The following is a 19,930-nucleotide window of genomic DNA, read 5'->3' as shown; positions in this document are numbered from 1 at the left end:
TTTACTGTAAATCGAGGTGGAAGGAAGGGGAAGGCCTTGGGCTACCTTTCAAAAATGGCAAATCTAAAGCGGAATGTTTTTATTTTGATTTAGTTGGTGAAAGAGGCTTTAGAAAGTAAGTAAATGATATTTCAAGCTTCTTTTGAAGTTTTGGTGGTATATTATTAGTGCGTAATTAGGGTTTTGGTTTTCTTTCTCTTTCATTGTTGTTGAGTCATTTATGGATGCATTTCTATAAATCTTTGAAGGTGCTAGAGTAAATTAAGTAGGAAAACAAGATTCTACACTTATTTGGTGGACGTGACATGATTTTAGTGGTCTATTTATTAGTTTTTAGGGAGTGATTTATTTGCATCTAGATCTAGAACTAGGGTTTGGTATTGTTTTTTATTGTCAATGTTTATATTATTATTTATACTAAAAATGTTTGGATCCATCATGGTTAGTGGTTCAATATTTGGGTAAAATATTAATTGGTGTTGATTATTTTCTTTAAAGTTATTTATTCAATTAAGAAATGTGAAAAAATACTTGTTTAGTGGTACATTAGGTGGTTAATAATGTGGAAAAAGTCTATGTAACCCCCCAACTATTCATGGTAGACTACTTTGCCCCCCAAACTATAAAACCGGATTTTCTACCCCTGAACTTTCCAAAACCAATCAAATAACCCCCAAGGGGTTTTGGACGGTGGTTTTGCTACGATGACGTTGTTTTGTTTTTTCTTTTTATTTATTTTTGTTGAATTTTTGAAAAATTATAGTAAATCACAGAAAAATCATAAAATGTAAAATCCAATTTTGTTAAACTCCACATGAGTAAATCTACACATCGAACATATAATATGGTATGTAGCTTTAATTTATGCTTTTTTATAATTAATTAGAATAATTCATAGCTACTGCTTTTATGGTCCAATTGTGGTAAAAATTTTATGGTAGGCTAATTATTGTATGCTTAAACTATAGTAAAAATTTTATACTCATTGTAATAATTCAAAAATCATGTTTGAATTTTTTATGCAATGATTATATACCAAAATCATATTGTCATGCAAGTTTGTAAATTCTTTGGAGATGGTTTGTTATTTTCTATAGTTTAAATTAATTTCTGCATGACGGTAGGAAGTAATTAAAGTTTGAACTATGGCTCCACCAGAAACGATAAAAAACTGGACCATATTTTTATATTGGGTCTCACATGGCCCAATGAACCAATTTTGGTGGATGTGGATGGAAAATTATATTATTTTCAAGGGTTAATTCAACCTCCTTTCTCTAGTTTAGCACAAATAAATGTAACAATAACAAAAGTTGATCAGAAAAATCTAAGATTTTGTGTGGGGCCATAATTTGGGTCTGCATGCTTGCCATAAAAAATAAATCATTTTAACAAATTGGTAATATACGTTGTTCACAAATAGACACATCACTCACATAGTTTATAACTATGTGAGAGAGATATACATTTGTGAACAATGTATGACACCTCTTTTGAAAAAAACATTTGAAACTTTTATTGGAACATTGCACACTAAAAACATGTCATGCAAGTTTGTAGAATTTTTTAACAAAGTTTCGAATTATTACAACTATTTTATGTTAATATGGAGATAGAAGGATGAATTATCCACGACAAACAAATGATTTTTTTTCATCCATATCTGGATATGGCCTAGAGTGAAACATATGAGCATATATAAAATTTATAATGTTCTTGGAATCTTATTGGAGGTACCCATTGTTCAATTTGGACTTACTTTCGATAAGCGCACAGAAATTCATTTAGACTATAGAAAATAGGAAATCGGTTTCAAAAATTTCAACAGTATGTATGTAGCCTATTTTATGTACAAAAAATTTGGAGTATGAAAGACATTTTATAAAGTATGTTTCACAAGGTGCTTTCTCTATATACATGAATGGGAACAAACATATGCAAAACAACCAAGAAACAATAATTGATATCCAAACAAATGTTGTTAATCGGTAGATCATGATTTTAGATAGAACTAGAAAAAGAAACATATCATTTGGAGTTAGCACGAGGGAGAAAGACTAGTTACCGCAAATTAAAAAGAGAAAACCTTTTGTTCATGTTCTTGAGTTTCTAGTATTTTCGTGTGTGTTTTCCCAAAAACTGTCAAGATAATTCTATTTACCCTGACGGTTTATGTAATAACCATAAAAAAATACAAAATCATCAGGGAATTAGGAATTTCCTTGATGGTTATTTAATTTTCCTATGTATTTTCCAGAAACCATCAAGATAATATCAATTTTCCTGTATGTTTTCCAGAAATCGTCAAGGTAATTCTATTTACCCTGACGGTTTAAGCAATAACCGTCAAAAAAATTCAAAACCGTCAGAGAATTTCAAGTTTCCAGTAGTGATTATGTTCCTAAAACACGATGCATGCATAGTGCCACAAGCAACGTATCGGAAGTGGACACTGTGGATATTACGTCTGCAATTACATGAAGGTAACAAGGAGATACAAGAGACATCCCACGAGGGTAAATAGCTACATAGTTTACTTCTTCGTATTAGTTGAAAAGTATATAGTCACCGACCATGTAGAGTAAAAAATTATTTGAGGTTATGTCTGAAAAGTCCTAGAACATGGTATCTTCTCTACTAATTTGTCTGAAAAACCCTTAAACATCATATCTTCTAGGACGGAGGGAGCACTGTTATATGTCTTCTCTAGGGAAATTTGAGCTTTTGTTACGTAATGTATGTTTATATAAACCATATAGACTGCATGCACAAATCAACATCATAGTAGATTCCTCGAAGTCAGATTTGGATGAGGAATCTGGCCCCATGTAGATGAAGTCTGGCTCTTGGATGCAAGCTAGGATGTGGAGGCCCAAAAGTTTCCTCTATCGTATACGAAAAACACATTTGCCCTCCTCATAAAAAATAATAATAAGGGAAAAACTCTATTCTTCCTCTCTAGATTGTCGTTGTAGTCTGATTTTTGTTTTCAAATTCCAAAAAGAGACATCTTACCTTTGAACTCTCAAAACCATTCAAACTACCTCCATGCTCTAGTTCGAAGTGATTTCGAAGACGGTTTTGACCTTTTTAGTTAAAAATTCAAAATTACGAGTAAATTTATATATTGAGATAGAGCAAAGCCAAATAAAGTATTTAGAGCCCATAAATATATCTCTAGATGCTTAAAAATAGATTTAGCTCCAGCAAAATGGAAAAATATCTAGAAAAATATAGAAAATTGAATAAACATTTTAATAGATGTCTAAACATCTTTTAAAAACTTTTCACGATAAAAAATAAACACAACCAACACGATTGCATATATAGCATTAATGCATTCAACATTAATATATGTTGTGTTCATGCTGGTCGTACCTCATATTTTATGTGCGAAGTTTTTAAACAAGTTCATACATTGATTAGAATGTTTTTGAGAATTGTCTAAATTTATTTGATATTGTCCCCATTTTCCTAGAGCTAAATCTATTTTAAAAGATTATATAAGTACTTTCATGATCTCTAAATATTTTGTTTGAATTTTTCATATGTAACAATCTATCTCTAGTTTTTTTAGAACTTTTAGAAACTTAGAGACATTTTTTGTGATTTAAAAACCGTATCAAAGTAAACCACTTTAAAACAAGGTAGGGAGATAATTTGGATGGTTATGTGAGTTCAGGGCGCAGGATGCCTAGTTTTAAAGTTCGATGCGAAAAAACATGCTACATTATTCAAAGAGATAAAATGGATTTTTTGCAAATAAAAATAATCGAAGATGCCCATCAAGCCCTAGTAGTTTTATCTGCTTAGCTCTAGCTCTTGTGGACCTCCTACGGCCAGTGATCGACCGTCAACCGAAAAGCCCTATCAGGTGATCACCAGTCACCAGCGCAGCGCTCTCTTGCAAGAAATTCATAGGCCATTAAATCCGTTCACCAGTACTGACGTCTTGGAGGTTGATAGAAGCTGATGAACCCATCTTATCCATTTGTCATTGAAACCCCTCGCTCGAAGAATTTTGAATAGACTGTTCCAGTTAACTTTGTCAAAGGCTTTAGCAAAGTCAAGTTTCAGAACAACAGTTGGGACCTACCTTTTATAACAGCTTTGTACAAGCTCCATCACATATACAGAGTTTTCAGTCATTCATCTCCCTTCAGTTTGATTTAGATCGCTGGAGATCTCTTTCTACAGTCAGGATTTTTGCAATTAACTTCACACTACATTTTTTGCAGGCAAATTGACCGGAAAGCATCCGTGGCGGTTTCTCTAGTCCCTGTGCCGTCTTTTCTTTCCTGATATAAAACAAAATTCGAGAAAATTATAAAGAAAAAAAAAGAGTGTGATTCTGCGTATGGGCGTGACCACCTCGCTCACAAGTGAAGGCAAGTGACGACGGAAGCGGTTGGTTTCTGCACAGAACAAGCAAACAACACAAACTAAAAATTTAGTATTCCTCTTTGCTTATCTCGTCTCCTCAGACCTCTGCACTCCACGCAAGAGATACTTCCGCGCGAGGACGCAAACGCAACCGAGGCGATTCCTTCCCCTTTCATACACCCCGTCCGTCCTCCGTATCTGCATATCCTCTCCGGTAAAGAATCCTCTGCTGCTACAATCCCACACGTCTGCCTCTCGCCAATCGATTCCCTGACGGATCAAATTCTCCTCGCGTTTATTTTCACTCCCTTTGTCTCTGGCCCGGTGGTTACTTTGTTTGGCTCGTTTGGTGGGAACTCTCTGTTTGGTCGGCGGCCATGGCCAAGCGGCGGAGTAGATTTGGTTTGGCTAGGTATATCGGCCGAAATGGTTCCGGGTTCTTGCTTTCCTCAATTCCATCATTCGTTTTGGGCAAAAAAGGGATCTTTTTTCTTTTTGATTGAAGGTTGAGTTTCTGTAGTAGTAGAATTCGGGGAAGTCCAAGCTCTGTCGAATGGGCTTGGTGTAAATTCAGTTGTGCCCGTCTCGACTTCATGTAAAGTTATGAGTGAGGAAGAGAAAAGCAGCAGCAACTTCAGTTACGTAGTTTGTTTCGCTTGTCCTTCCTCGGTTTTGCAATTGCCAACTTATTAGTCGCGTGCTGTTTTTCCCCTTGCTAGGTTCGGCTGCTTCGGGGGCCAAGCTCGGGCGGAGAAGATGGCAGAGGTGGGCGACGGCGTCTGGCCCCCATGCTCCTTACTGAATCTGGCTGCATCTGAAATGAGTGATGGATGATCTGCATCTGGATGGCTGTGTGCAGGATGGGTACCCGGTGAAGCTGCACATCTACGATCTTAGCCAAGGGATGGCGCGGCAGCTCTCGGCGACGATCCTCGGCAAGGCCATCGAGGCTATTTGGTAAGCATCCCTGGTTCTATTTCCTCTTCCTTATGATACGCAAGGCTTGCTTTTGATAGAGGACTTGTGTTGCACGAGACTGCTTTTTTCTGTCTGTAATTTTACAAAAGAAAGAAAGAAAGATAGATAGATGAAATGTACGCAGCTCTCCTTCATCATGAAAAAAAAGTCGCATCGACTCCTGGTGGCGCTATGTTTACCTTTTGCTTAGTTATCTAGATGTGGGACCTACCGATTTGCATTACTATTGCTGACGTTGATTTCGTAGTAGCTACATCTGTAATATCAGCCATGTCCCTGATACATGTTTGTCTCTAGTAAACATAGTAGTTCTTCCCCTTCACTAATAGTTACCTCTACAAAATGTAGATTCAAGGTAAGTAAAGCTTCAATATATGAGCAAATCATCAAAACATTGTGGGGGTGCCCTTTTAGGAATTCTACTAGTACATATTATACATGCAAACATGATGGCCCTGTTCGCTTGAACTTATCAATCGTACCGTTTCAGCGAAATAACAATGTTTTTCTCTCACAATAAATCAACATTAGCATCAGCCTCGGCCGTTTTTCCAGCCAGCCGATCAGGGCGATGGCTTCATGGTTTTGCATCTAGTGCAAGACTTCGCATTTACCTTGTTGCCCATGAAGAGAGATAAGACATCAAGTTTGCTGCACTCCTGCTGTTTATTTGCAGTTGATCCTGGTTGACCAATTTGGCACAGTTGTAGTCTCATTCGCATTTTATATTCCCATGACTGTAGTTCATGTCTTTTCGAGTCCAAACTCCACTGAACATATGGTTATAGTATTATATCACCAGAACAAACACAGGAAGACCCATGTAGATTCAGTACTACAAAGAAATCACGAATTGCATAAAATGCCGTTAAGCTGCTCTTCTGTTCGCTTTATAGAAGCGTTGTGGATGACGGAGTAAGCATGTTCTTGGGCTATCTCAGGCACACCGGTGTGGTCGTCTACGGGCGGGAGTACTACTTCGGCGGCGGCATCCAGCAAGGCCAGCCCGGCCGGACGCCCTACGGCACACCCATCCGTGTGGAGGACCTGGGCGTGACCCACGTCCCCAGGGAGGTGTTCGAGGAGTTCCTCCGGGAGATCGGCCCGCGCTACACCCCTGCCACCTACAAACTCCTCAGCCACAACTGCAACAACTTCAGCAACGAGGTCGCGCAGTTCCTCGCTGGCGCCGCCATCCCCAGCTACATCCTCGAGCTGCCGAACCAAGTGATGAACAGCCCGGTCGGCGCGCTGATATGTAAGGGCTGAGTAGTTTTTTTTTTAATTTTTTTTTTAGAATTTTGCATCAGGTTGCCACACAATTGACGGTTCACTGTTTTGCTCTTGCAGTGCCCATGATCCAGGGGCTGGAGACGAGCTTGGGAGCTGGGGCTGTGCCGCAACCGCCGCAATTCAGTCCGGCTCCTGCCCCGGTTGGCGCCACCACCGTGACTCGGCCGCTGACGAATGACGTGGTGCCAAGATCGACGACGACTGCTGCTGCTAAACTGGAGGCTGCCAAGACAGCGGACAGTGGCAGTGCCAATGACAGTACGGCCGTTCCACCGGCAGTGCAGCCCGCAGCAGCACCGGCGGCAGCCACCGCTGAGGTGAGCAGCGCGGCTCCTACGGTTTCAACCAAGTTGGCGGCGCCTCCTCCAGACCCCCTTGCGGCGGCGAAGAGCCGGGTGCAGGAGGAGATAAAGCGCGAGTTCGCGGCCATCATGGCGGCCGGCACGGCGCGTGCCGGCGAGGCCGCCGCGCTGGCCACGCGCAGGGTCATGGAGCGGCACGGCCTGCAGCGCGCCGCTGCCGCTGCCGCGCAGCGAGGGTAGGCCGTAGGGGCGGTGGCTGTCATGAGCCTACGGCGTGGACCGTAACAGTGGCGTCCGTCGTGTAACTGTTATCGCCCGTTCCGTTACGCTTGTTAAATTAAATTTGTGGATGGTCAGTCAGGCAGTGTTGGCCTCAGATTCTCGAGGTAGTCTGCAAATCTGCTGATGAAACAGCTGATGGCAAACAGGAGTATTATCCAAATATCATGTAATCATCGAAGCATCATAATCACTGTAGTAACAACAGCTTTACAGGCGCTTAACTGATTAATTTAGCAAAATCCATCACAGCACAAAACAAAATAAGTACAAACTATACAAACCAGTATAACAAGTAGAATTCCACAACTACCAAAGTCGTACACTAGTACTACATTAGCATCGCTCACAAAGGATGACTGCAGAGGAACGGGGAGAACAAAACAAAAGGATGGGTAGGATTGAGAAAGGCACGACGTGTCCAGCGGCTGGCGCGCCATCTAGGTTCACCTCCCGGCCCACGTGGCGAGCTGCGTGGGGTTGACCACCCCAGGCACGCGGGCCATGCCACGCTGCACCAGCACGGCCACGGCCTCGTACCGAGAGCGCGAGGTCCCACCCGCCTCCGGCCAGGGCCCGTGTCCTGGGTCCGCGCTGCTCGCCGAGGACTATATTTGGCCATGCAGCCCGCGGCCCGCTGGCTCGGCCCGTGGCCCGTTGTTTTGGCCCGGCCCGTGGCCCGCTGTTTTGGCCCGGCCCGGCCCGGTAACCGCCGTGCCCGTGCCGGCCCGGCCCGAGACACCGGGCCGCCGGCCTGGCCCGTGGCACGTCACGGTGCATGAGGCGGCCCGGTCGGAGAAACGGCCCACAAAGGCAGCCAGGCAGGCCGCCGGCCCACCCCACGCACACCCTCATTGTATATAAGCCGTCCGCCCGTCCGGCCGCGGCGCATCCCCCTCCCAAACCCTAACCTAATCCTCTTCGGCTCTTCCTCTCCCCCGCCGCGGCTCTCTCAGTCTCTCGCTCTCGGCCTCTCGCTCCGCTCTCCCATAATCGATCCAGATCCACCGCTGTCGACGTCGACGTTCGTCCGTCCTCCCCGTCATCGGTGACCGCGCCGGCGCTCCTCCCTGGTCCCTGCTTCCCCGTCTCCTCCTCCTCGGCTCCTCCCTCCTTTTCCTCTACTCTCACTCCCTCACTCCCCTCTCGGTGAACCATGTGAGTGTTCATGGCAGTCCCTCCTCCTCCACCACCTCGCCGTCGATTCTAATCCGTGTCTGTCTGTCTCATCCGCTGCTTGGCTGGCCTCTTCATCACCGGCACCGGGCTCCGGGTGCACAGGTTGGACTTCTTCCCTAACCCTAACCCTAGATCTGTCATCTGTTCTTCTTCTTCTCACTTCTTCTTCGTCTTCTTCTCACTTCTTCTTCAGTTCTTCACTTCTTCTTCTCGCCGTCGATTCTAATCCGTGTCTGTCTCACTGTCTGTCTCATCCGCTGCTTGGCTGGCCTCTTCATCACCGGCACCGAGCTCCGGGTACACAGGTTGGACTTCTTCCCTAACCCTAACCCTAGATCTGTCATCTGTTCTTCTTCTTCTCACTTCTTCTTCTTCTTCTTCTCACTTCTTCTTCTTCAGTTCTTCACTTCTTCTTCTAACTTCTTCTTCTTGCGTGCAGGTTGGCGCCTGACGCCGCGTCTTCCTCCTCTGGAGTAGACATGGCCAGGCCGCCCAAGCGCCCGTTGAGGGGCGGTGCTGGTGCTGCTGGAGGTCGAGGTCAGGCACGGCTGTCCGGCTCGTCCGTGGGCGGTTCCGGCCTCGCAACGCGGGGGGAGAATCAGCATCCCCTCGGCGACGGCGAGGACCAGGCGCTGTACGCGGATGACCTGCTAGAAGTCGAGGACGACGACGACATACGTGATGATGCAGCCGGTCTGTTCGGCGTCGACCTCGGTGACGACAACCAGCCCATCGATGTCGATGGCGACGACGACGATGGTGGAGTTGAGGTATCCACTGACACTCATGGTACCTCCTCTGGTAAGAAAGTTTCTGCTATTTGGGATTACTTCCATGAGATTAAGGAGAAGGGAATTCGAGTACGTGCCATCTGTAAACATTGTCATGCGCGATACACTGCTAGATCGGCCGCTGGCACTGGCCATTTGAGACGGCACATGAATTCTTGTATGAAAAAACGTGATCAGGCTAGTCTTATACAGTCTAAGCTTGCTCTGAATCCTGATGGTTTGAACAATTGGGTGTATGATCCTTTGATTGCTCGCACTGAGTTGTGCCGTTTGATTGCTAGGCTAGACCTTCCTTTAGGGATAGGTGAGACTGATGCTTGGGAGGATTACATTAAGCGTGCTCATAATCCTCTGTTCCAAAAGGTTTCTAGGCAGACCACCACTAGAGATATGTCTAAACTGTTTGATGAACAACGTGATATGCTTATGAAATCTGTGTTGCCTACTGCATCTTCTGTTTCTTTGACATCTGATATTTGGTCTGGTAATGCTAAAGAGGATTATATATCTGTGGTTGCTCATTATGTTAGTGCTGATTGGGAGTTACAGAAAAAAGTAATTGGTTTAAGGCTGATTGATGTTTCACATTATGGTGATAACATTGCTGATAGGATTGCTAGTGTGGTTGAGGAGTTTGGTTTGATAGACAAGGTATTTTCTGTGTCTCTAGACAATGCTTCTGCTAATTCTAGGGCATATGAGATTTTGCAGCCTATGTTCTTTGGTTATTTGGGTTCTTGTCCTGCACCTACCCCCACTGATCCTAACAAGGTGCAGTACTTGCTTGTGCATCAGCGTTGTGCATGCCATACCATCAATCTTATTGTTAAATCTGGCATGAAGAGGTTGAAACCTTATACTAAAGATTTTAGAACTGCAATAAGTTTTTTAAATTCCTCTAATCAAAGAATTGCATTGTTTAAAAACTACTGCAAGGCTCAGGGTCTTAGACCTAGGAAGTTTGGTTTGGACATGGATGTTAGATGGAATTCTACTTTTTTGATGCTCAAACATTTGCTGCCATACAAAGAAGTCTTTGATGTGTTTATTACCTCTAATTATGGTTCTACTTTGTTGACTACACAGCATTGGCATATTGCTGAACAAATAATGATATTCCTGGAACTCTTCTATAACTCTACTGTTGTGCTGTCTGGGGTTTATTATCCCACAACTCCACTTGTTTTGCACCATATGCTTGACATGGCTGAACATTTGCAAAATGCTAAAAGAGATGCTAATTTTAGAATGATTGCTACTCCTATGAAGCTTAAATTCCTTAAATATTGGGAGAAAATTCCACTCATTTATTCATATGCATTCATTCTTGATCCTAGAGCTAAGATGAAAGTGTTCTTTAATGTGCTTGAATTGCTTGCTAAGGCAACTGGATGCATTTATAGTTCATACTATGCTGATGTAAAAGATGAATTGTATAAATTGTTTGGCAATTATGAACAGAAATTTGGTGTAGTGAGGTCTCAGAGGGTTTCAATCCCTTCAGCTCATACTGGTAAGACAAAACAGGCATGGGGAAGGATCTTTGGAGGTCCTGGTGATTCCCTTGTCTCTTCTTCCCCCTCAGCTCATACTCCATCTGTTGTTAGTGAGCTCAAAGCATACTTGGACAGTGACCCTGTCACATGTTATGAGGAATCCTTTGACATACTCCTCTGGTGGCGTGACCACAAGCTAACTTATCCAATCCTGTCTATTATGGCTCGAGATATTATGTTTGTCCCTGTATCTACTGTCTCTTCCGAGTCCTGTTTCAGCTGTACATCCAGGATACTCGAAGATCGGCGGCGGCGCTTGTTGCCTGAGCATGTTGAGATACTCACCTACATCAAGGACTGGGAGCAAGGTGCAAGAAGAGAACAACATACACCTGAGGACCTGGACCTTGAGGAGGCATTCAAGAACCTCTTCCTCGATGAACAAGGCGAAGGCAGCGGCTCCGGCAGTGTCAGCGGCAGCGGCGGTACTGCTGGTGCTGGTGCTGCTGGTGGATAGAAGAAGAAGAAGAGAAGATGAGAGGTAGTCACTCAACATTCAACTATTCAAGTTCCATTTTGCATCTTTTCTTTACATTCAAGTACTGCTGATACTAACATTGCTTTGCTTGCAGGAACTTTTGGTGTGCTGGAGTGAGTCACTATGATCAATGAAGGAAGAACTTTGCCACTGATGACCTGATGTTGTAATAGGATAGAACTTTTGCTGTTCCTGGCTTCCTATTGCTGTGATCTGTGAACTCACTAAGTCACAATGACTTTGCCACTGATGTTGGCTATCCTAATAGGATAGAATTATAAGACCTTGACATTTAGAGCTGGCTGCACTCTTTTTCCCTTTCTAAGGTTTCTTATAAGGGTGAGTTTTACCTAGAAAGGTTTTTAATGAGGCAGCATTGTACAAAACAGCTCATTCTGAATATAAGTTCATCATCATATAATCTGTCATCTGTGTGCTGTGATTGTGTGAACTGTGAAGTGCGCATCATGGGCCATGGGCCGGCACGGCCCGGTGAAAATGGCCGTGCCCACCGGGCGGCACGGCACGGCAAAACGGCCCACGGACCGTGCCATGGGCCGTTGGCCAGGCACGAGCACGGCCTCGGCACGGCACGGCCGGCACGACGGCCCGTCGAGGCACGATGCCGTGCCGGCACGCTGGGGCCAACGGGCCGGGCCGGCACGGCCCGATGGCCATCTATACCGAGGACCGTGCCGGACGAGAGGGAACTCGTGCGCGAGGAGCCCCGCCAGGAGCCTGTTGCCGCCGGCAGCCGGATCTGGTGGGCCCGCTACCGGAGCCGCCGCGTCCCTGTCCTTCCGCTTCCTTGCGGGCCCAGTCGCTGGAGAGGCCTCCATGTCACTGGTGAGAGTGAGAGACTGCGGATATTTGTGTCAGAGTCAGACGAGGAAATTGGCAATCTTGGAGATGCCGGATGGGGTTCGGGAAACTTTGGTTCATGCTATAGACTCCACGCTAGCAGGAAAAGGAAGGGACCAAACAGCCCATAAGGGCCCAGCATTTTACAGGCCCGAAAGGCCCAACAAGGACGCCGGTCAGCAGCCGTGCCTTTTCTTCTTCTGTTACCCAGCTTGCGCTCTCTCGGCGACGGCTACACCAGGTGCTCAGTTCTTCGGCCAGGTCGCTGCTGCCCTCCGCCAGGTGTCCAGGTCTTCTTCGGGCCCTTCGCCGGCGACGAGCACCACCAGGTACGCCCACCCCTTCCCTTCCTGCTGTGCGAAACCAAGCACCCAAACCCTAACTTACTATTTGTATTCGGATCTGATCTAACTACAAGTGTATGTGCATGTATGATGCCTACTATCTTCGATTGTTTCGCAAAAAATTATCGGGTGGACATGCCCGTGCCCTGGGAGAAGTGCTGGGAAATGCGAATTTTTGATGACATTGTTTCGAAATGAAATCCTTCAGTGGTAGGAACTAGGAAGTGAAGCTGAAGTTAACTAATTTACTGAAACTTGTTTGGGATCTCAATTGTCACTGGGTACGAGACACATTTTTGTTTCATGACGTCACACTATCACTCGTGCGTTTTTCCTCTTTCAGCTATCGTCTATAGTTGGTCTGCTTATAACTTTTCATTTTTAACACTTTCAGTAACACACTGGACTACGATGGAGAATATGCGTTATGCTGAGGAGCTCGTGAGGGAGTTTCTAGTTTTCAGGGGTTTCACAAGTACGCTGCAAGCGTATGAGTCAGAGTTGTCTACTGAGATTGGCAGGAACTTTCAAGCAGATAAGATCGTGGATTTGGTGTTCTCAGTGTATATACCGAAGTACCAACTGGACAGGTTGGTCGGCCTGTTTGCCTTTTTCAAGCAGTGTTTCATGTCACCTGGGGACACAGAGCTGTTCTCAACCCTTGTTAAGTTGGAGCTGTCAGCATTAAGGTACTATGTTATTAATGCTTTGAAATCTGGAAGACAAGACAAAGTAATTGAATTCTTTGGTGAAAATGGCAATTATCTAATGCAAAAGCGTGGAGATTGGCTGGCATGGTTTGGTGCGTGTTCTTTGCCTTATTTTTCCTACATTCCTTATGCATTATTCTCATGCTTTGTCAATCTCAATAACATTATGCAGCTATTCCATATATTAAGAACCCAAGCTTGGATCCGCAGTTCCGTGTATATTTCTCCAAAGAGTGGCTGGATACTTTGGTTCTCTCATTTAGGAATTTTTTGAGCGGGATATTCAATGATACTCATATCCTTCCATAGTATATTCTTTGTTGTATCTCTAGTGGGATGTTTTCTAACATTTTACAATATCTTCTTTCCTATTGACTGATTTATAATCTTATCCCCTGATCCCTAGCTGATCATCACTGTGATAGAACTCAATGTTTGTGAATGCTATTGTTTCTATTAAAATTTTACTTTGCCATACATATTGTTATTTGCTGCTACACTGTTTGTCCTTAACTTTTCCACGGATCCCAGCTCTTGTGAGAATTAGTAGTGAAAAGAATACCATCAAATCCCTCAAGAATGACATAAAGCAACTGAACAATAAATTGGCAGAGCTACAAGCGTCCTTAGAGGCGAAGGAAGATGAAATCTCTCAGTTGAGGAGGTAAAGTTATTCGTTATTCTCTCATCTCTCTTGCATGCAAAGTTAATTTTTTGCCTATTAATGAATGCAAATCCTTTTGTACTTGCCATATGTATCCTTCCACAAATTAACAGTTAGTTTATTGGGTTCCATTTCGTTAACTGAATTATATTCATAAAGTATTCTAACATTAACTTTCCTATAGGTCTCTGTCTGCTATTAATGTTAAGCTTGGTTAGATTGTGAGTGCTAACTTCTAACCTCATCGCATGTACACAAACAAACGCATGCATGCATCCTTAAAACATGTTTCACCTTATAAATGCAGGAACTATAATAGTGCTGGTTATGGAAACAAGAATGTAGTTGGTACTAGCACAGCTGGTTCCCCTCATGAAGAGATATCAGAAAACTATGAAGAGTCCTCGGCCTCAAGTAGCATGATACAGGGTTTTGATTCTCGGTCCTCAAGTTCAGTGAAATCTTATACAAGAGGTGGGAAATTCCATGAATCTTCTGAGATCAGCCATACAGGTTGGTACTTACTTTTTTCATGGCTATTGTATCAGTATTTACCACATTTTTGTGCAGGGTACCTAGTAAGATAGAGTCTGATTGGTTCCTCGCATTGGTATTGCACTGCATTAGAGGTTATGCAGCATACCCTTAACCTTAACCTGGATAAGGTTATGCAATTTGCTGTTTGGTTTGGCTGGATAAAGCTGTACAATATCACACTTGTCATTGGTTTCCTGCGTAAGTGGCCATACTAGGCCTTGGGCTGCAGAGCCGGTGTGGGAGGGAGGGGTGCATAGGCGCATAGCAGGATACGCAGGATTTGGCCGAATTGTGTGGTGCAGGCTGAACTTGCTTTGAGGATAGTGCTAGCCTGCATATGGGCTTATGCAGGTAACCAAACATGGACTAATTGGACTATGGCGGCCTTTATAAGGGGTTGTTCAGGCAACCAATTACACCCATAGTTGTGCTTTTACCTTCACCTGTTCATCACCATGCATACTAAGAGCATCTACAGTGATGAGTGGAATCATCGCCACCACGTAGGACCATGAAGAGTCAGCAAAATAACGTTTATTGTTGAACTGATCTTAACTGCAAGTATGGGTCCACAATAGCATTAAACAAATGGACAAAATCATCCTTTGCCTCCTCATGGCTACAGATAATGAGCCTGCGAAAAAAATATTCAGTACCCTTTGCATCCACTCCTCCAGTGGCTTGATTTGGGTTGGTTTTCTGGGCCACTGGAGATGGCCTAATGCTACCGTAGTTTAGATTGTTTTAATGTGTGAACCAATATATTTTCCTATTTGATATTCTTCAATTTTTTCTTCTGTTGTGCTTACTGTATGTATGGTACATGTTCTCCATATCTTTAGTACCCTCTCTTTTGCTGCAGAGGATGAGCAGGTTTTGGTGACTGAGGAAGATTTTCCTGAAGTAAAAGTGGATTTCCAGGTAAGCTACAGTTTGTTCCACTATTATATTATCCCTTTTTGCAGTCACCTGTATGACTGATTAGACTTGCTAACAGGAAACATTTTTAGGCCATAACAGTTCAATTAGCCGATGTCGATTTTCTGCATCTGGGTCAAATATTGCTAGTTCATCAATCGATGGTACAGTTAGGTAATTTTGCTATATTTGAGTAACTTCACATTGGCTACCTAACTCAAGGTTCTGGATTTTGACCCGTTGATCTTATTCTTTCGAAAGGATTTGGACATATGATTCATCAACACCATCATCCAGAAATGCTACTATATACTGTGGGTCTGAAGTCAGTGCACTTTCTTGGGAATGCAGATCTGACAGATTGGTATGTCTATATTGGATTGTATGGCACTAGTATCTTTCTGTTACTCTAAATTTGGTTAAAGTAAACTTGTTTAAGACTTTTGTTTTTGTCACCCATTTCTCTTGACCATAGCTGCTCATAGGCACAGCTAATGGAGGAATTAAAGCTTGGAATGCTGATGCAAAGAGAGTTGTTTGCGACCTGAGTACATCTAGAGACTTTCCAAGGTTATAATCTATAGTCTGCTGGTTCCTTGCTGAGAATGTTTAGCTAACAAAGCTTTTCTATTTCTTGCAGCATCTTAGATTTGAAATGCAGCCCTGTTGAACCTGTGTTTGTCTCTGCAGCTTCATCAAGACGGTATTGTTTAGATTTCATACTTCATGTACTTGATAAGAAGTCCATAACTATAGTGGCATTGTTTTATTATACTTATTTTCAGGCATGGATCAACTACATTTGAGAGAACAGGCTTTGCCAACTTGACCGTGTGGCATATGAAAACATGGAAGCCATTGGTAAGTTCATTTGCTTTCATCCTCTTCTCTTGAACTTATATGTGGATTTTGTAGCCAGTATCTTTTCTAAAGTTTTTTTTTTTCCTTTTTTTCTTCTATTGTGAAGACTGTCCTCCCTCTTGGTGAGGATCCACCTGCTATTACTTCTCTTTGCTTCAATCACAATGGAAAAATTTTGGCAGCTTCTGCTACAGATGGAATGATTCACATGTTTGGTATCCTTTTGTTATGATATTCTTTTACCATCCCTATCAAGTCTGTAGTTTCTTCCTAATTGATGCAGAGTTCTACTTATTTTGTACTGGTATTTTGTTCTTAAGACATACTTACATCTTGTTATTGTTGATCCACTATCCAGACGCACTAGTCTGACCTCAACCAGAATTGAAATGCTTAGCTAGTTAGAAATCATAAATACTGAAGCCCAGTTTACCAATGAGAGTTTATTGGTGGATGGTCTTGGAACTTTGCTCAACCGATGCTAGAACCTGCTTCTGTTTTGTTTGCATGAGATCCCTGCCCCCCCCCCCCCCCCCCCCCCACACACACACACCCACCCACCCACACCCTCCCAGGTGATTATTTGTGGCTGACATCTTCCTTGACTGCAAGTAGACATGTCTGCTGGTCTTCAAATTACAGGATGGCCTGCCCATGATTCCCCTGTGAGCTCAGTTCTTTTTGGGCCAGCAGAAACTAGCATCTTCAGTTTAGGCTCAGATGGAAAGGTATACAGCATTTCACCTTTTCCCCTTTTAGTTCATTGATGCAACTAGCCATATGGATGTACTCCTGTCCCAAAAAACATGATGTTGTGGGAGTGAAAATTTGTCCCAAAAAACTTGACACTCTGATTCTAGTACATGCTTTTGGGCCCACTGAAAAATTCCGTCGACTCCTGCATGCGCCAAATTAAAAAATTGATATGCACTACTTTTGGTTGCCTCCCACGGATCTCTGCATGATTGCATGGAACGCAATTTAATCAGGAAACTTAACCATGAGGTATCCTCCTTTTAAGGAAATCATCTGTAACAAAATAGGAGTACTAGGGTCATTTCTCTCCTCTACTAATTTGTCTGAAAAATCCCAAAACAACATGTTTTTTTCGGGATCAAGGAGTAATAAAAAAGATGGCAGTGAGGTATTTGGTATCCTAAATGAATTGCATGGTGTGATCCATAGCAAATGGTTGTGTACCCCTTCAATGCCCCTTCAGAGTGTGATTTTCCTAGTGTTGTAAGTCTTATGGTGTCTTAACTTCTCTACCCTTCAACTCACTATCCGTTTGAACTATCATGCTCATGGCAACAATATCAACAAAATACTATCTTTGTTTCATGTATCTTGACTGCTGGAAGCCTGGAATAAAACAACAGTAACGAATAGGTACTCTACACCAACTATCAACAGGTACTAGTGGAATAACATGAAGATGACAAAAGCATTTGCCCTGTATTACGAGGATAAAGTAAGAAACCAAAAATACTACTGAAACTAAATTAAAATATTATTATAAATACATTGAAGGGTTCTAATTGAACTAGTCAGAAGCTCTTGGGGCTTTGTAAATAGATGTAGATCTGGTCACTGGGAACACGATGGTTCAACGGATCGTGGATGATGCTCAATTCACCACACATACAGTTGAATCTGAATATGCTCTTTTATTTGGAGTTTGCTGACACATCTTTTCTTTTCTCATGGCGGGGACTTGGGCTTCTGAGGCCCTACTAAGTATTATGTATCGTCTGCACATCAGATTATAGTTCCCTGGGTCCTCATGGTCAGATAATCTTGTTAGTATACTCCAGTTATCAGCTATAAAGAAAATTAAAGTTGCGACATGTTTTATATTATTATATCTTTTCCTCTGTACTATTGTGGATTCTTTTATACAAATATTTAATTTAATAATGTTCCATTAATTTGCATGATCTCATCCGATGTGAACTATATTGACTTTAGATATTTGAATGGAGCTTGCACAATCAAGGTCAGATTTTTTGGTCAAGAGATTGCAGCAGGTGAGAACACCCTACATTTGGTTATCATTTGTGAATTGTTATGAAAGTTGCTTATTTCTCCTTGTGCTTCTATTACCAGATTTTGCAATCCGGAGAGCTTTAAAACACGAATGCATGAAATAGCATTGGATTCAAATGGCAAGAGGCTGCTGGTTACCTCCGGTTTGGTCCGGGCCCCAATATATCAGGTTTCCATCAATATCTGATTGCACCACTTAATTTTTTTTTTTGCAGAAATGGGTTCCAATGATTCATCTGCATATCCCTTCAGGTACAAGGCCATGAAAGTGGATTGAGGACACTACCGCACAGTTCATCTATCACAAGTGTGGATTGGCATCCAACACTGCCAATGTACATCACTGGGTCTGCAGACCACTCTGTCCGCGTCACATCTATTTTATGATCTATAAAACAAGGTACTGGCAACAATCTCTCTCATTGATCCTTATTGACAGTCTTATCCATGCGTGAGGCTCGGTGTCATGATATTTTGTCGCATGGAAGATGAGCTGTGTTTTTGTTTTGTAGCTGCGCTGTATGTCTAGTTCTATACCCTTTGGTGGGTTGTTCCAACATTTTTGTTGTTGTATAAACAGGTCTAGAATTAGAATTATGTGATCATTTGTACACACTTGGAAGACTGAACTGTTACAGGCCTCTTCCAAAAGCATGTGAAAGATGACTTCATGATTTCAGTCTCGTAGTGGCTGCTGTCATGCTGTAACATCGAGGCCTTTCATGTTTCTCGGAAACCATGTTTTGCACGATGTGTTACAACTTGAGGTTGAATTTTACTGTACCAATGAACATCGTTTGCCATTTGTATTGAATTTGTATTCCATGTTTGAAGCATATCTACATCTATTGAGCACGCATTTGGCCAGGTTGTCGTTTCTTATCTGTACATTTTTGTTCGTTGCGTATAAGTAGGTCATGTGCAATCATGCGACCAAGTGTGTGACGGTGTCCCATTCTGCCTGACTTGATCAGTTTTTGATTGAGATCGTGTCTGTTCGACCAGCAGTCCTCACTGCCCATGTCCTTTAGTTGAAATAGGCGCTATTGTTGTGACAAATGCTTTGGGTGCAACACCATACGTGATTGGCTACCAAGGTTTGGTATCATCTCCACTGTCCTGATTTTTCAAGAACATGGCCACAAATGATAGAAAAATTAACAAAGTCCATAACTCGATATAAAAGAAGTAGCAGTATATATAAGACATCTTTGTGATTGCATCTTGAATAACAAGTGCAGTGGTTGACTTAGCCTTCTTTTTCGGATCAGCAACTACACCAGGCCATTTTCCTGCAGGAGCACTAGGCGTAACAACCAGGGGCTTGGCCGTTGGTGCCATGGCCACCAGGAGGCACTGCAGCGCGGCCCGGTGCTTGGCCACTGGCCGGCCGAGGCAGGAGAGGGCCAGCCAGCGTAGGAGGTTGGCGCAGAGAAGAAAAAGTCGTCTTTTTTCTTGCGGCGTCCGTACGGGAGTTGAAGAGAGGGGAACCGGTGATTAGAGAGTGGCAAATGTGAGTAATTATTTCTCAACTCCGTGTGGGAGTATAAAACTCCAAAAACTAGAATACTGTTGAGGTGCTCCAGAAAAAAGGTGGAACTAGCCCCTAGCTCTACATTTTTCTTGGAGCGGAGTTACTAGAATTGGAGGTGTTTGGGAACGCGAAGCTAAAAAAACAGGAGCGGAGCAGTACCGCACCTCCTATGAGAACACACAATAATAGAGGTCGCTACTAAACTTGTGCCAACTC

The 19,930-nt window shown here is 43.1% G+C and overlaps 3 protein-coding genes across 11 annotated transcripts; all 3 read left to right on the top strand.

The window, feature by feature from the left end:
- Positions 1–4,414: 4,414 nt before the first annotated feature.
- LOC136538322 (uncharacterized) lies at positions 4,415–7,459 on the top strand. Of its 2 annotated transcripts, none has more exons than XM_066530304.1 (5): positions 4,415–4,597; positions 5,103–5,148; positions 5,243–5,340; positions 6,303–6,619; positions 6,712–7,459. In XM_066530304.1, the coding sequence occupies exons 2-5, from the start codon at positions 5,140–5,142 to the stop codon at positions 7,194–7,196; spliced, it is 909 nt and encodes a 302-aa protein (XP_066386401.1). In that variant the 5' UTR covers positions 4,415–4,597; positions 5,103–5,139; the 3' UTR covers positions 7,197–7,459. The 2 variants fall into 2 exon arrangements, with proteins under 2 accessions (XP_066386401.1, XP_066386400.1); XM_066530303.1 differs by lacking the exon at positions 4,415–4,597 and adding an exon at positions 4,604–4,795.
- Positions 7,460–8,893: 1,434 nt separating this feature from the next.
- On the top strand, positions 8,894–11,218 carry LOC136536273 (zinc finger BED domain-containing protein RICESLEEPER 2-like). Its single transcript, XM_066528626.1, has one exon. It carries the CDS (start codon positions 8,894–8,896, stop codon positions 11,216–11,218), a length of 2,325 nt encoding a protein of 774 aa, XP_066384723.1.
- An 895-nt stretch (positions 11,219–12,113) lies between these two features.
- On the top strand, positions 12,114–18,831 carry LOC136520828 (uncharacterized). 8 transcript variants are annotated; one of them, XM_066514516.1, is made up of 17 exons: positions 12,129–12,429; positions 12,839–13,246; positions 13,327–13,449; positions 13,677–13,818; positions 14,126–14,331; positions 15,218–15,276; positions 15,353–15,447; positions 15,535–15,637; positions 15,749–15,843; positions 15,914–15,976; positions 16,059–16,134; positions 16,241–16,349; positions 16,750–16,862; positions 18,103–18,161; positions 18,241–18,349; positions 18,433–18,580; positions 18,761–18,831. In XM_066514516.1, the coding sequence occupies exons 2-16, from the start codon at positions 12,856–12,858 to the stop codon at positions 18,565–18,567; spliced, it is 1,878 nt and encodes a 625-aa protein (XP_066370613.1). In that variant the 5' UTR covers positions 12,129–12,429; positions 12,839–12,855; the 3' UTR covers positions 18,568–18,580; positions 18,761–18,831. The 8 variants fall into 8 exon arrangements, 6 of the variants coding, with proteins under 6 accessions (XP_066370613.1, XP_066370607.1, XP_066370601.1 ...); XM_066514510.1 differs by having other exon boundaries at positions 18,693–18,831; XM_066514504.1 differs by adding an exon at positions 12,601–12,725 and having other exon boundaries at positions 12,132–12,429; positions 18,433–18,831.
- The last annotated feature ends 1,099 nt before the right edge of the window (positions 18,832–19,930 follow it).

This window comes from Miscanthus floridulus, chromosome 2 (assembly GCF_019320115.1).
Source record: "Miscanthus floridulus cultivar M001 chromosome 2, ASM1932011v1, whole genome shotgun sequence".
In the NCBI taxonomy this organism is placed as follows: Eukaryota; Viridiplantae; Streptophyta; class Magnoliopsida; order Poales; family Poaceae; genus Miscanthus; species Miscanthus floridulus.
This window is presented reverse-complemented; position numbering and strand designations above follow the sequence as displayed.

Bases quoted from the DNA above. Each gene is read 5' to 3' on its own strand.
- LOC136538322 (XM_066530303.1), top strand. From the start codon at position 4,761: ATGGCCAAGCGGCGGAGTAGATTTGGTTTGGCTAG. The intron at 4,796-5,102 runs GTATATCGGCCG...TCCCCTTGCTAG, and splicing joins AGTAGATTTGGTTTGGCTAG to GTTCGGCTGCTTCGGGGGCC. The intron at 6,620-6,711 runs GTAAGGGCTGAG...TTGCTCTTGCAG, and splicing joins CCCGGTCGGCGCGCTGATAT to TGCCCATGATCCAGGGGCTG.
- LOC136536273 (XM_066528626.1), top strand. From the start codon at position 8,894: ATGGCCAGGCCGCCCAAGCGCCCGTTGAGGGGCGGTGCTGGTGCTGCT.
- LOC136520828 (XM_066514516.1), top strand. From the start codon at position 12,856: ATGGAGAATATGCGTTATGCTGAGGAGCTCGTGAGGGAGTTTCTAGTT. The intron at 18,162-18,240 runs GTGAGAACACCC...TTCTATTACCAG, and splicing joins TGGTCAAGAGATTGCAGCAG to ATTTTGCAATCCGGAGAGCT. The intron at 18,350-18,432 runs GTTTCCATCAAT...ATATCCCTTCAG, and splicing joins TCCGGGCCCCAATATATCAG to GTACAAGGCCATGAAAGTGG.